The following is a 14,568-nucleotide window of genomic DNA, read 5'->3' as shown; positions in this document are numbered from 1 at the left end:
AAGACATTGAAAAAAAAAAAAACACGCTTTTGGGCCTATGCTATAGACTCATGAATTCAGATTCCTTAATAACCAAATTAAGTGTCATTTTGAAAATGGGTTAAGGTGTAGTAGACAAATGCACAGGTACTTAAAACATTACAAGTCATTACATGAAAAATATACATAAACTTCTAACTCCTTGGAACTCTACCACGTTAATAGTTTCCTTCCTAAGTAGTCGCCTGAAAGCAACTTGATGTGACTGTGTCATTAGGTACAGACACATCTGCTTTGTCCTTTGTCTGTGTTTCCTGGAGAGGTGAAGTAAAGAACTATAGACCAGAAACATGCACCTGTTAGATGTACAATTAACTGAAACCTTGCTGCTTAAATTACAAATTCTGATGTTTAGAAATACATGTGCTTATTTTTTATTAAATGAAGTTCAGAAAAACAATAACCAACCAACCAAACAAAATGAGCCTATTTCTTTGCACAGTGGCATTTGATTTTTAAAAACTGGTTGCAGAGGAAGTAATCCATGTTGGTGTGCAACATCCAGAGTCAAAAAACCAAACAACTCTGAAGTATTTTTAAGAAATAACTTAATAGCCACAAATCAGTGTGTGAAACAGTTTAGCTGATAGTTTTTTTTAGCTGATACAGTTTTAAGTTTTTTTTAATGTTTTATTTATGAGAGGAGTGAGAGAGAGAGAGAGAGAGAGCGCGTGAGAGCGAGCACGCAAGCGAGCAGGGGAGGGTCAGAAAGAGAGGGAGACACAGAATCTGAAGCAGGCTCCAGGCTCTGAGCTAGCTGTCAGCACAGAGCCTGATACGGGGCTCGAACCCATGAACCTGTCAGATCATGACCTGAGCCGAAGTCGGACACTTAACCGACTGAGCCACCCAGCGCCCCTACAGTTCTAAATTTCTTAAAACCAACCAACCTCTATTCTAAGGTCCTTAAGTTCTAATCTAAAGGGTAGAGGAAGGGGATCATAAAAATGGGTGAGAGAGTGTGTGTGTACCCATGCAGAAAATGTCAGCTTTTACTTGTCTAGAATAAAACTGAGGAAGAGGTTCCACAGGAAGAATTTATTTGGCTCTGAACATCTATTAACTCCCAGCCAAAAATGCTGAAACAGGCTTTAAGATGTAAGACTGGAATTTAGGACAAAGCCAGGCATGGAGTTCAAGAGTTGAGAAATCTACTCCATCCCCGAGCAATACCACTACTGAGCATACACGAAAGGCCTGTGTCCATGCCTCACCTCCATACACTAAACGTGCTGACTGAAATAATGTTCGGTTTTGCTAGTCTGAGAACAGAGCAGACGACTCCCCCACTTCACCTGTTATTGGAGATGGTGTCCTTTGAGGCGGCCCTGGCAAGACCACTGACTCCTGCCGTTCGCGCCGGTTCAATGTTGTTGCTGTTGGACTGTGCGCTTAACCTTCCCCACGTTTTTGGATTCAGGCTCGCCAGGAAAGAAGATTTAGGTGACTGAGTAGTGGTGGGGCTTTTAGCTGTAAGAAAAGGGAATGACAGTGAAACCATTTCAGCACAACTGATGAAAACCGACTGAAATTTAACATTCCTGCTCTTACTAGATAAATCAGCTGAAACACCTTAGAACATGGCGTCAACTCAGGTGTGCTGCAAAGCTACCAGCAGCTTTCGTGAGGTACATGCCTCCAGCTGGTACCATCTTTCCCTCTGCCTTCCACCCCCACAGTGTCACCAAAGGAATTACCTTGATTGTCTACTTTGTCATCATCTCTTGGAGGTGAATACTTTGGCCTTCTTGGCCCTCGTTTTGGCAGTCGCTTTCTCTTTAGAACATCACTTAATCGACTATCACATGGGAAAATATGGGATAAGTTTAGCAATTACCACGATTTATTATCACCACTCATTGAAAAGCAAACTAAAATGGTAGACACAAGGAGTTATAAAATACTGCCATAACAGGGTAGTTCTCATTCAGTGATTACTTATTTAATGCAGACTCTGTACCAGTCATGCTCTAAGAGGTATAGAGACGCAGAAAATGATGCATTCAGAAAAAGCTATTTGACTATTCTGAACTACTAAAAGTGAAACCAAACAGACTATCTGAATAATCCCGTGTTAAACTCTTACTATGAAACGTTATACACATAGAAAATTATATAAACAAATTTACAATGCAAAAAAGCAGTATTAAAAAGAGCTAGGATATCAAACTGGAAACAGAATGCTAAGTCTGATTACCATATTTCTTCCCTAACTTAAATGACAAGAAGTAAAATATAAATGACACTGAGTGTTAATATCATCAAAATGCTTTCCTGACCCTGCCCAAAGTAATTTCATATATACAACTGCCATAACATCCTAAATGAAGGCATTTATCAATAGTTTAGGGATTAAAATAAAAAAACAAAACCTCAAAACTCTCTATAAACAAATCTATCAAGTCATAGTATGAATAACCTATTCTGAATTAAAATATCTGAAATAGCACATATGTAACCTGTCTTATTTTCACTATTCTTAACAGCAGAAATAGTTTGAAATACCAACTGATTCTTAGAGGAAAAAACAAAATACAGCAAAACAAAACCCCAGAACACCACATAAGATGGATAAGATGAAAAGTGTTCTGCTTAGGCTGGTCTGTGACCCAAAATAAAATTAGAAAAATTGAAAAAATTTGGTCTTCCAATATCTGGTGTCTATTAAAGACACTTACTGATGTGTTTAAAATATGCTTGACAAGCAAGACGAGTGAAAAATTCTCCCTTTACAAATTTTTATGAACTTTTCATTAGAAATCGTATTAGAAAGAAATAGAACCACTTAAAAGTCCAAAAGGTTCTTTCCTTTTTGTTGTTGTTGTTTTTGTTTTTAAGAATTTTCAACTGTTGGACCCTAATAAAGTCTAATCCTTTCAGTGGCTCAGAAATAATGCATCTGTCTGAGCTGCATCACATCTCAACGAGTGCCTGATGTCTCGAGCATTACGCCTGCACTAGACAGACAGTGAGACCCCGCTGTAGTGGAAGTTACTACAGCAGCCAAGGGGAAGGAATGGGGCTGGAAAAGGAGGAAGAGAAGAGGCAGGCAGGCTGTGAGGGAAAACTGGCAGACAAATCCAACTTGAGAACAGAGAAGGTGGAGGGTGGTCTCCAGTACTGTTCAGGACCAATCTCACTGGACTGGATCCATGGCACCATCCAAACCTAGAAATTTCCTAAAATAACAGCCACTGCGACAGAAGTCCCAATGGGTAGCCCAAGTCCAAGTGCCAAAATTCACATTTAAGATAGAGCAAATAACTGCCACCAGGTGGCACCAAAAGGAGCTGGCATCCTGAGCTGGCCAGCTTCTTAGAACAATGCTACCTTGCAGTGCACAGGTTCAACTTTTGGATCTCACTTACTGACTATATGTTTCACCAAGATCCATGTTACAGCTTAAAAGGAGTAAAGAGGAATATCACACGGAGTACACTCTGATTTCAGAACTGAGTGTGGCTGATCATGCACCATTCTTACAGCCATATTAAGTTTCTATTGTCAAAGAAACAAAAACACTTTAGAGTATCATTTGTTTTAACCCCACAAAATGAACTAATATGAGGGTTTAGTGGTGATGTTCTCAGTAGCACAGTACAATAAAGGGATTAAAACCAGACAAAGTGGTGGAAGCAGACATACTTCTTTGAGAACTCCCATTTTCTTTTACTAAAAGCAAAGTTCTCATCTGCCAATGAAAGACAGATGGGAAATCAGGTTTTTCCTGTGCATCCTAAAAATTCCAATTTTTAATATTTTTCACTATGTCACTACTTGGATGTCTCAAACCTGGCACATTTGCTATAATGCAGCAAATACTCACAAGATTAGGGAATTAGAAATGAGGGATCAAGTCCTACATCTGTGAAAATCAGTGTGTGACTGTGCACATCATCAACCTCTCTGAGCCTCAGCTGCCTCCTCTATCGCTGGAAATACCTAAATTTGTGGTTCCTACACATGGCGCAATACAGTGGCTTTGCAATAGATGTTCAGTTTCTTCCCATTCCCATTAAAGGTTTAACAAGATACAGACGGGAAAATACAAAGTGTACTCTCGAATATTTTACCATGTTTATATCCTGTGGGAATCTCAGGTACCAGGACACAGTTAAAGGCAAAGAGCGTAAAAACCACCACAGAACTTTGACTTACCCTTGAGGGCTCAGATCTAAAGAATCATCTCTGCTGTGCTGCAAGCTGGGGGATCCCACGTCAGCCACAGCATTAGTGGCAGCTGTGGCTGTTCCACTGCTGACTGACGTCGTGGACCCCAAGGATCCTGACCCATTTGTACATGCCTTTGGTGGACTTGTCAACAAAGACTCTGATTCAGCTAGGTGTTTTACTTGATGCATTACACCTATACAGTGACAGATTTAAGAGAGTCAGTTTTAATCAGGCCCACCTCCCCACAATTACAAAATCCCTAAATGCTAAACAGGGCATGAATCAAAACTATCCAGCATATTGAGGGGGAGGCCCTTAGGTGCCAGGGTTTTCAAACTGATCCATTCCAAAGAAAGGTAGGCAAATCCAATGTTAAAGAAAGATGTTTATATTGACATTTATATCGAAAAACACTTATTTTGAATGTCCTCTAATATTCAAATACTGGTAACAGGAAGTTTAATACGGTCACACATGAATACCCACCGGAATTCAAAATACCCATTATAAAAACAATCAACTACAAAAACACAATAGCCCACCTCTGGCTCGATCACCAGGAGGAAAGAAAGACCCGCTACGTTTAGTAACCAACTTCAAACACTACAATGAGACAAGATCACAATAATGCTGCTGCCAAGAAAGAGGACACCAGCAATCCCAGGATGGGGATTTTCACATCCTTGGAGGTGTACAGGGTGAGCTGAACAGTAGCTGATGAGGCAAGGGTTCATATCTGGGCTAGAATCACAGGAGGATGCAGGTGGGGCAAAGGGGAGTACCATGAACTATCAACTGTATGCAAAGGTATATGTCTGAGTATACGTGAGTGGACGTTCACACATTTCATGATTTTTCCAGGATAGAGTCCAGAGTTTTCCCTCAGATTCTTAAAGCAAACAAAAAACCCACAAAAACACAAGATGTCCGAATGAGCTCAAACTTCAGGCGTTTGCTCCGTAAATACTGTTTGCAGCAATCGCATGCCGGACTGTGCGCTAGTTACTAAGAATAGGACCATGGATGAGAAAAATGGACATAGGGCACTTACTGGGGAGAAAAAATAAATTTTGTAAGAAATCACAAATAAAGAGTAAACTGATCCTTAGAGAGAAAATACAGTGCTGATGTAACACGGAGGACCTAACACAGATTCTAGAAGGCAAGTCCTCCCGAAAAATAACATTTAAGTGGAACCTGAAAGTACAAATGCCTGATGCAAAGTAGTAGAACTGATCATGCCCCCCATAAACTTCATAATGTATACACTATATGAATATTTGGGGGGTAGAAAATTCATGTGATGGTACACTGATCTCATAAATGTAAAACGAAAAAAAAATCACTGAGACATACTCTGATAAGACTTCCAAATCAGAGGGTAGAATATATCAGAAGGGTAGAACTAACGACAAAAACAGAACATCAAAACCAAGATACAAAATGCAAATTTACAAGATAATCCAAGGCTAAAAAGAACACATACCAAATGTTTATGTGAGCACAGAAAACATCTATTCATATATGCACCCCATTTGTTAATCATAGTTATGGAATTTGCCTTCCATTTCAAATACAAATGTAGCACTAGGATTTTTTTTTTTTTAAACTCACAGTTTTAAGTAAGAAATGGTGAAAACCTCTTCCTATGCGATTTAATACTCTTACACTAACATGAGTATTCTCAAGATGTGAAGAGATACAGAGCCAGCATAAGGTGATGAAAGAAAAGAAAACAAATCATATGCAGAAAGAACTAGAATTGTTGGTAAGATGAAAAATGAAGCTAAGGATTACTTGAGTATAAAAACACCATGACCTCCTTGGGTCTTCACAACACCAAAGTGTCCCTAAGAGACCAAAAGAACTAGAGAGACTTGTTTATGAGAAAACACTTCTTTTCATTATCTTGGTATGTTTGAAAGAGATAAAACACCTGAATGAGCAAGTCTTCGAGGTCTTCAAAAGGAGAACAGAAAAGTACCATTCAAATTCCTCAAATCAGGTGACTAGACCAATGGCATACTAAAGATTTCAATACGTAAGTAAAGCCTAAAAATATTCCACTATGCACACAACGAAGTAAATAATAATCCGTTTTACAAGTGTTCTGATCTACTAACGGGATTCACTGGGAAAGAAAGTGATCTCTTGGCTTCTTCAAGGCTCTTTGTGGGAGCTGCACATTATCTACACTAAAAGAAAAGACAGTGACTGCTTCTGGCCCAAAAACATTCAAAACACTGAAAGTTACGAAGTGTTCATCAGTGGACCATGAATCTCAGACAACCTGTTTAATAGACTTTACAAAGGACTCACCCTGTATGCATGCGAGCTGTAAGCACAAAAGCTTCTTATGTATGAGGTAAAAGTTTGATCGTTCGGAATTACAACTATACATGCTACGGAAATACTATTTAGACTAAAAGATGAGCCATTAATTAATGGTCATGAAGGACATTACCTTCTCTTCTGAAGTAAACACTAAAGATATCAGGTAACTTCTGCATTAAGATTTCGGCCATCTGAAGTGCTCCAACTACTATCTTCAGGTCTTGGCTTGACAGCATGGAAGCAATGTGACTAAAAAAAGAAAGCATTCATATATAAAACATCTGTCTGAATCTGAGAATTGTTTTTGGCCATACTACCTTAAATTTGAGAGCGAAATATTTTACTTGTGAAAACAGTCCATTACAACAAAAATTCGTCTTAAACGTTCAACTTTTGCATGTATTTTAGTCCTTCTCAAAGGTGTGTATGCATACAAAGAGACAACAAAGGGATCCAGATACTACAAATAAACTGTTTTGTGCATATTTTTTCTGTTATTACTTTTAAGATTTCTGAAATTACTTGCAGACTTGAATTTCTAAAAAGTTTTTACTATTTTCATGAACACACCTTGAAACAGCATGATTTTTCAGGACATCCTTCAGAAGTTCAGCATCCGCAAAATAAATTATCCTAAGAATTGCTCTAAGGCACTTATGTCTGACCGCAGGTCCTGCCGAGGAACTATACACTTCATAAAGAACACCAAATAATGTCTTAATAAAAGACTTAGCCAGTTCCGGATCCTCTTTCATAAGCTGTGCTCGAGCATCATCCTTCTTTAACTCTGAATATCCGCCTGTTATAAAAAACGTACAATCCTGAAGTTACGGACTTGAGAAACACAAGGAAGTATACAACACAAAGCATGCAAGCTGCCGTGATTATTTGAAATGTTATTTTAAAAATTTAGTCATGTAATGAATTAGCTTCTCTAACGTGACTGATGGGGGTCTGTAAGGATGCCAAAGGCGTCAGCTAGACATAATCTAGCCAGCTTGAAAGAACAAGTGACCAGCACACTGCACCACTTATTTTAATAATATATGCTCAACAAAATACTGAGGATGTTCAGTATTAACCACCTAAAACACTGGTAAAAATAAACAGAATTCAAGAAATGGACAGAGGTATGTGACTAGAAGCTATGGAAAAAGGATGATCTGTTGCTTTCCTCAGAGGGAATAAGGTATAGGGGAGAGGAAACTGATGAAAAGTAAGCTCTAGACCAGGAGTTGAAAAAGTCTGGTTCAAAGGCCCAATCTGGCCCAGTACCTAATTTTGTATATCAAATCTTACCAGAACATAACCACGTACATTTGTTTATATACTGTACATGGCTGCTTTGGAGCTACAACAGCAGTGTTGAGTACAGGGAGTGTACAGTCCATGAAGCTTAAACTATTTACTATTTGGCCTTTTTCAGAAAAAGTTTGCCAGCCCCTGCACTCTAAACTAGAGCTGCAAAAGCAATGGACTGTGTGTATCCCCAAGGACAAAATGTCAGAAACCTGGAAAAAAAATTAAAATGCCCCATTCTTCACTAGTTAAGAAGAGAATGTTCATGGGGAAGTATAATATATAAGGTTGGAAAAACTAATCTGACAGGTGTGAGTGGGTCTAAAGGTAAAAGAAGGAGAACAGGATCAGATTAAAAAAAAACTGCATTGGGCCAATTCTCACTGGAGTCTGGGACGGCAAATCACATAACAGAAAAATAATGCAGAGGATACCATTTCAGCAATCCTACATCATTCATCAATTAAAATACAATAAAAACAAGAAATTACTACTATGCCACAGTCTTCAGCTTAATAAAGACACTCAATGAAACAATTATTGCAAATATTATTCACATGACAATATTGTACTACTATTAACTCAAACGGTACTTACTAGTGTTAGTATTGGCTAAGGGGTTAGGTTTTCTCTGAATGGCACGTGCTGTTCCCGTGTCCTCATTGATTTGCTGCATAGAATTAAAATCAATAGTATAAACTCGTCCCAGAGTGGACAAGCTTATCTCATCCTCACCGACCTGATGGGCTGCCTGAGAGCAAAGAGAGAGAAACCTTGAATATAAACATGGAGAAATTTATTAACTTAAGACACAGTGGGGACCCTTCATAAATGCTAACTTACATATTTATTTCATCAGGTTTCAGAGGGTGAAGTAATAGAATATGGAAAATGTAATAGTGTGGATGTGACAATTCATTCAATAAATCATTTTTAATTAAACACAAATATACACCATAGGCCCAGTAAGGCCCCGGAGACATAAATACAGATAAATTCCTGATGAAAGATCCAGTCATGGAGAAAGCAGGGACATGAAGACGACACCATCTGTATTAAGAAAGCTTTTAAGACGATGCTGATAGAAAAAAAATATCGTTATCCATAAAATATTACTATCTAATTCTTAGGTTAAAATGTTATTTACATCAAGGATTCTTAGCAGCCCACCACAATCTTCCTTAAACAACATGATTCTATAAAATTATCCTTAAGTAAAAAGGCTTTCCATTTAAATGATGCTCTAAGATCAAAAGGGACACAACTGGGCCTGAGAGAGTAATGCCTACGGCATGCATGCGGGCACTGTCCAGAAATAAAATGACATGCTTTAGCACTATGTGCTTGACATAAGACAGCCAAAAGAAGTGACAGAATATTCATTTTTGGAACAGTCCAATGTATGGAGTTCCTAACTTAAGTGGAAGACAGGACTCCAGGAAGTGTAAGAGAGTAAGCTAACAGGAGAAATGCAGTTATTAAGAAAATGCTAACAGGAAGGCAGCTTAGCACTGACCGCATTAGGCCGTGGCTTGCTTACACACTAAGAGGAACACACATTGGACTCATCACACCTAAAAGCTGGCTCAGAACTTGATATTTTCAGAATAACTTCTGATTTTATTACAGAAGTCAGTGGTTTCAAAGTTGTTTTTCAAAAATTTGTTTTTAAATAAAGAAGAATGCCTCTTCAAGAGTGATGTTCTAAAGGAAAAGTCAAATATTACAGGTCAAAATTAGGAAATATAGTAAGACTTGAAGGTATTTCATCTATTGAAAATATTAGTAAATGATGCATGGTACCCCAATTAATGCTGTGACCAACACTTCTTAAACAGGGCGATTTTCCTGACCTGAAAAATTTTTAAAATATTCAATGCATACTTAGTACGGAAGTAATGAAAATAATAAAACCACACATAAAATCGTCACAGGAGAATACTAAATATTTTCGGTCCACCTCTCTCCTTGGTATTATTCCTCTTTCTCTTATTATTTTGCTGAGCTCTCCAAAGAGCCACAAAATTTGATTATTATGTGTTCATTTATCATATCCCATTTTACGTCATTAAAACCTATCCCACTGGATTCCATATGAGGCTAGTATGTATCAAAACCTACTTAACCACTTCACCTAGACATTGATACGTAAGTTGTTTCCGTATTTTCACTCTTTAATAAGTGCTGAGAAACAGCGAACTATATGTAAATCTTTGCTTATGGGAGGTTTTCTTCTGGGTAGGAGATAGGACTTTTAAACATATAGCCCAACTCCTCCAACGTTTCCTTTCAGAAATGAGGAAACTATGGAACAAAGAACTTAAATTACTTGCTCCAAGTCAATCAGGTAGTTAGCAGCAGAAGCAGGACTAGAACATCATGTTTTCTGACCTCAACAGAAATGAGGACCTTGTTCTCAGGAGACAAAACGAGAGAATCTTGAGTTAATTCAAAAGTGAGCACAGTGAAGTACACATACCCACCTCCCCACTCCATCCCTACACCCGCTCTCCACCAAAATAAACCTATTTAAACGGTACGATGAAACTACTACCTCAATGATCCGGCTGTCAATCCTGTTATAGGGATGCCAAAGGCCACGGTCGTCACGCCACTGCCATATCGCACCATCCGTGTTCTGCGCATTTCCCTTCTTCAGCATGGTATCAACTGCAAAAATGCCTTCTTTTGGTAAACATGGCATAAGTTCGCTGAAAACAAAGGTGCAATTATTTTATTAAGTAGCTTCCTGAACTATTAGTAAGTGACAGATCTCTCAAGTAAAACACCGCATATAAACCACACTTAATACTAGCCCAATCCGTACCAAATCAGAGATGTCAGCTCATACAGTTCTTGAGGGCTTCGTGGAACAAGATCAATCTGTTCCTGACAACTTCCGTTAGAGGCACCACATAGGAGGAAGTGAAGAGTTTCTGCAATATCTGTAAAACCAACAACAGAAACCCAAAACTCATGAAAACAATTATAGGACCTAACTTAATAGGTAATCATTCCCAAGCGGGGAGGGGGAGGGAGAAGGACAATCAGAATTATTTTCTTAAACTATACATGAAAAAGAAACAGCATTATTTTCTTATAAAACAATATACTACAGAAATTAAAAGTTCAAATGAGCTATAATGAAAACTTAAAAAGAAATTTATGAAAATCTTAACAATTTCTTTCTAAAGACTTCAGTCTAAAGTCTTCAGCTCTACATTTAATCATTAATCCACCCCCCCAGAGACTTGGGGACTTTTTAAATTTTGGGTTCCATTGAGGAACACAGTGCTTTGTGCAAAGGCGCATTCAATGTACATTTTAGTCCCCAATTCAAGTATATTTGTGTATTTGTCTTATACTGAAAACGCTTGGACAACACAGTAAAACCTACAATTACAAGCATCTGAATGCTACCACACCGTGATCAGGAAGTAATTACCTGACAAGTATGCCAGCTTAATACAAAGATGGTTACCATATCCTCTACCATAAGTTTGCATTCCCAGAAGGCATCAGTTTATAGAGGAATCTGCATGAAAACCAGTCTGATGTACAGACACTGTGTCACGGACACCTGTGTCATGAGGAAGCCCCCATTATCCACACAGGTTTAGTCACTCAAATAACTGAAAGTAAAGACCAAGCTGGGTCTTTGTTCATTGTGACTATGTTTCTGCAAATCCTATACATATGCAAAATTTCACTGAAATGTTTTCACCCTAAGTTCATAAAATGTTATCAAAGAAAGTATTCATGATTGTTGTGGGCAGAAATGTGGATAGTTTAAACTGGTGACCCATAGAAATTTCATTGACAGTTATTAAAAATATTCTAACCTTCTTGGGGTGCAAAGATGGCTCAGTCAGTTAAACATCTAACTCTTAATTTCAGCTCAGGTCATGATCTCACGGTTTGTGAATTTAAGCCCTACATCAGGGGCTGTGAGCACAGAGCCTAGTTAGGATTCTCTCCAACCCCCTCCCCCCCGCCCCCCCTCTGCTTAAGCTCTCTCTCTCTCAAGAATAAATATAAATGTAAAAAACTATTTTAAATTTCTTAAAAAACAACAGTTTTGCCACTTTCCTAAAAAATGTGAATACATGGCAATGATACATTGTGAGGATTCTTTAATTTTTTGAGAGATTAGAGGGTGACAACACTTTTCCTTTATGTTACTGCTGAACGAAGAAAACACAAATCTAGTGGCATCCACGTGATAAATGTGTGGCAAACTTCATGAAGTATGCAAAAGGTGAAAATATTCATCATAAGAAAAAAAATCCAAAATGGTAAAGCAAACAAAAGTCAGTGAGCAACTTCTCAAACTGGTTTTAGGGAAAGGCCGTGAGCCACATGGTAACAAGAAATAATCTGCACTCAAACTTCAAGAAATATGGGCCCTGGCCAGATTCAAAGAGCTCCTAGGGATTTTAGTAAGCAAAAGCACTGTGATAACTCAAGAAAAGCTAAACCTTTCCTCAACTTCTCACTTTGGTTATGACATGAGCTGTGCAGTTTTCTCTGGAATATCAAGTTTGTGAGTGATTCAAAGCATTAAGAGGAATTTTCAGCAAAGCACTGGACCAATGTGCTTATTCACAAGGAATGGGACTAAAAATAAAACTGAACCCCACCCCCAAGTTATATTATGTGAGATATCTGAGGCAGTGACAACCAAGGCTATTTTTGTCAATGAATACCATCACCACGGTAATGTCCTCAGAGATTAGAAGTATGAAATTACCCATAATAATATGCATTCCATACAAACGTGACCTACCCTACTAGCCATAACCCTATATACCACTCTACTAGCAATAACCCTAACATACAGATGTTTTCTGAGGCCCACTGTCTTCTGATAATAAGGTGGGGAATCAACGGTTTCCAAGAGAGATGCAATAGCAATATAGCAGTGCAATAACACTGTACTTAGGGATAAGGTTGAGGAGGGTTTAGAAAATACTAAAACAGCAAAGATGAGAGATACAACTGTGTAAGTAAGTTCCAAATTTTTGAGAGAGTAAAGCATTGTGGAATCAGATAAGGAAAAACTCTAATGGGGCAGAAAGGACTACTAAGAAGCAGAAGACAAGCAGTTACTGTAACATAAAACTCAGAATTCTCCCAATGATTCATCACTACACCACTGATATTGTAGAGAAGGCAATGATCTTGCATTTTTAGCCTTTGAATCACCTAGGATAAAATTTTAATATACTATATACCCAAACAATTGTATAGAAGAAGCACTAGTATGTTGTTCCAACACAAATTTATTACATGGTAAAACCTTGCTCTGTGAGCATAATTTGCTCCAGAAACATGCTTGTAATCCAAAACATTTGTACGTAAAAGCGAATTTCAAGAACTGTTGGCTCAGATGTGATCCTGTGACGTTTGGCAACATGAACTACTGATATTGCAAGACGTCGCTCGTTTATCAAGTTAAAATGTTAGACGTGTTTGCTCGTCCTGCGGAACACTCAGAGAACAAATTACTCGCAATCGGAGGATTACTACATCACATTAACATTTTTCTTCCTTTACTAGCCAGTGTCTGTGCTATTAGCAAGCTCTTCTACTTGCTTATGCTGACTTTACTTAACAAACATTAAAAAAAAAAAAACCCAAAATGCCTCTCTTGCCTAAAGTAGGATAATAAAGTAGCACTTACTTTGCTTCATAAGTTGAACAGCTAAAGTCGGACAGTTGGAACACATCAGAGAAAACATGCGAACCACCATGATAAACATCCCAGAACTTAAAATTGGTGGGGTCACTACCAGTAGCTGTTGAACATTTGTAAGCAGATCTTTGGAGGCAACCTGCTGGAGTAAATTCTTCACAAACAGAAGAAAAAAGATACTATTATATTGTGATTCAGCAATTTAATATTTTCACAAAAATACCACCAAAGACTGAATGCTTACCTCCTCATGTTGGAAGTTGTCCACTAGACGTGCAAAACAAAGGCAAGTGCTTTCAACCGACTTTTTGTCCTGTTTTATTTTAACAGAAGAAAAAAGTTTGTTAATATAAAACTATCTCATATCTATTACCTAATTTTCTTCCTATCTCCAAATTCTGGCCCAATTAGGTGGGTTTTGAAAACCCAACGAGCCTAATAAGCAAAGTACAATCAGTAACACCATGATTTCACACCAAAGAGAATCATACTCAGAACTTCTCTCCTTTGATTAAGACCCCAGGAGGTCAGAGAAAATATATAGAAAGGAAGGAACAATGTTCGTGTTTCTGTTCACTTAATACCTAAACACAAATTATAATAAAGGTAAACATACCACTCTAAAAAAGCATTCCCTGTAGAAGGTTTAAAACACACATACATGAAAAAGTTGCAAACAGTTCAGTATACAAGTGTGAACCAGAGGTTTACTGATGATGTGAGAAACGAGGTGTAGATCTGCTATATTCACTATGAAAACAGTCTAGAAATACTAGTGCAGTGGCCTCATTCAGAAAACATAGGAAATGTCCTTAATAAGAATGGAAAGAACAACTTAACAACTAAACAAGTGTTTTGATTGTGCTTTTTTTCCCCTTATACATAAATGGGCTTCAGACTTGCCTGTATAAAAGTGAGAATAATTCTGGTGTTACAGAAGCCCTATACCTTATCAGTACTTAAGTCTAGAAAGAGTGCTTCTCACACTTTATTTCCAAAAGAAGGTACTGAAATCACAGCTAACCAGG

The 14,568-nt window shown here is 38.0% G+C and overlaps 1 protein-coding gene across 17 annotated transcripts in view; it reads right to left on the bottom strand.

Moving 5' to 3' along the window:
• TRIP12 (thyroid hormone receptor interactor 12) overlaps positions 1–14,568 on the bottom strand; it is a 140,472-nt gene that overhangs the window by 28,784 nt on the left and 97,120 nt on the right. For 8 of the 17 annotated variants that reach the window (XM_039234526.1, XM_039234525.1, XM_039234529.1 and 5 more), the window contains 10 exons: positions 13,785–13,853; positions 13,529–13,694; positions 10,673–10,790; positions 10,397–10,556; positions 8,443–8,596; positions 7,117–7,345; positions 6,677–6,795; positions 4,198–4,405; positions 1,737–1,837; positions 1,335–1,509 (listed from right to left, as the gene is read on the bottom strand). In XM_039234526.1, coding sequence (XP_039090457.1) covers positions 1,335–1,509; positions 1,737–1,837; positions 4,198–4,405; positions 6,677–6,795; positions 7,117–7,345; positions 8,443–8,596; positions 10,397–10,556; positions 10,673–10,790; positions 13,529–13,694; positions 13,785–13,853 — 1,499 coding nt within the window. The remainder of the gene's footprint in view (positions 1–1,334; positions 1,510–1,736; positions 1,838–4,197; positions 4,406–6,676; positions 6,796–7,116; positions 7,346–8,442; positions 8,597–10,396; positions 10,557–10,672; positions 10,791–13,528; positions 13,695–13,784; positions 13,854–14,568) is intronic. The other 9 variants (XM_039234528.1, XM_039234536.1, XM_039234532.1 and 6 more) reach the window with 2 other exon arrangements.

This window comes from Hyaena hyaena, unplaced genomic scaffold (assembly GCF_003009895.1).
Source record: "Hyaena hyaena isolate Hyena2069 unplaced genomic scaffold, ASM300989v1 scaffold_86, whole genome shotgun sequence".
NCBI lineage: Eukaryota > Metazoa > Chordata > Mammalia > Carnivora > Hyaenidae > Hyaena > Hyaena hyaena.
The sequence above is the reverse complement of the archived record's forward strand: the minus strand, read 5'-3'. Positions and strand labels throughout refer to the sequence as shown.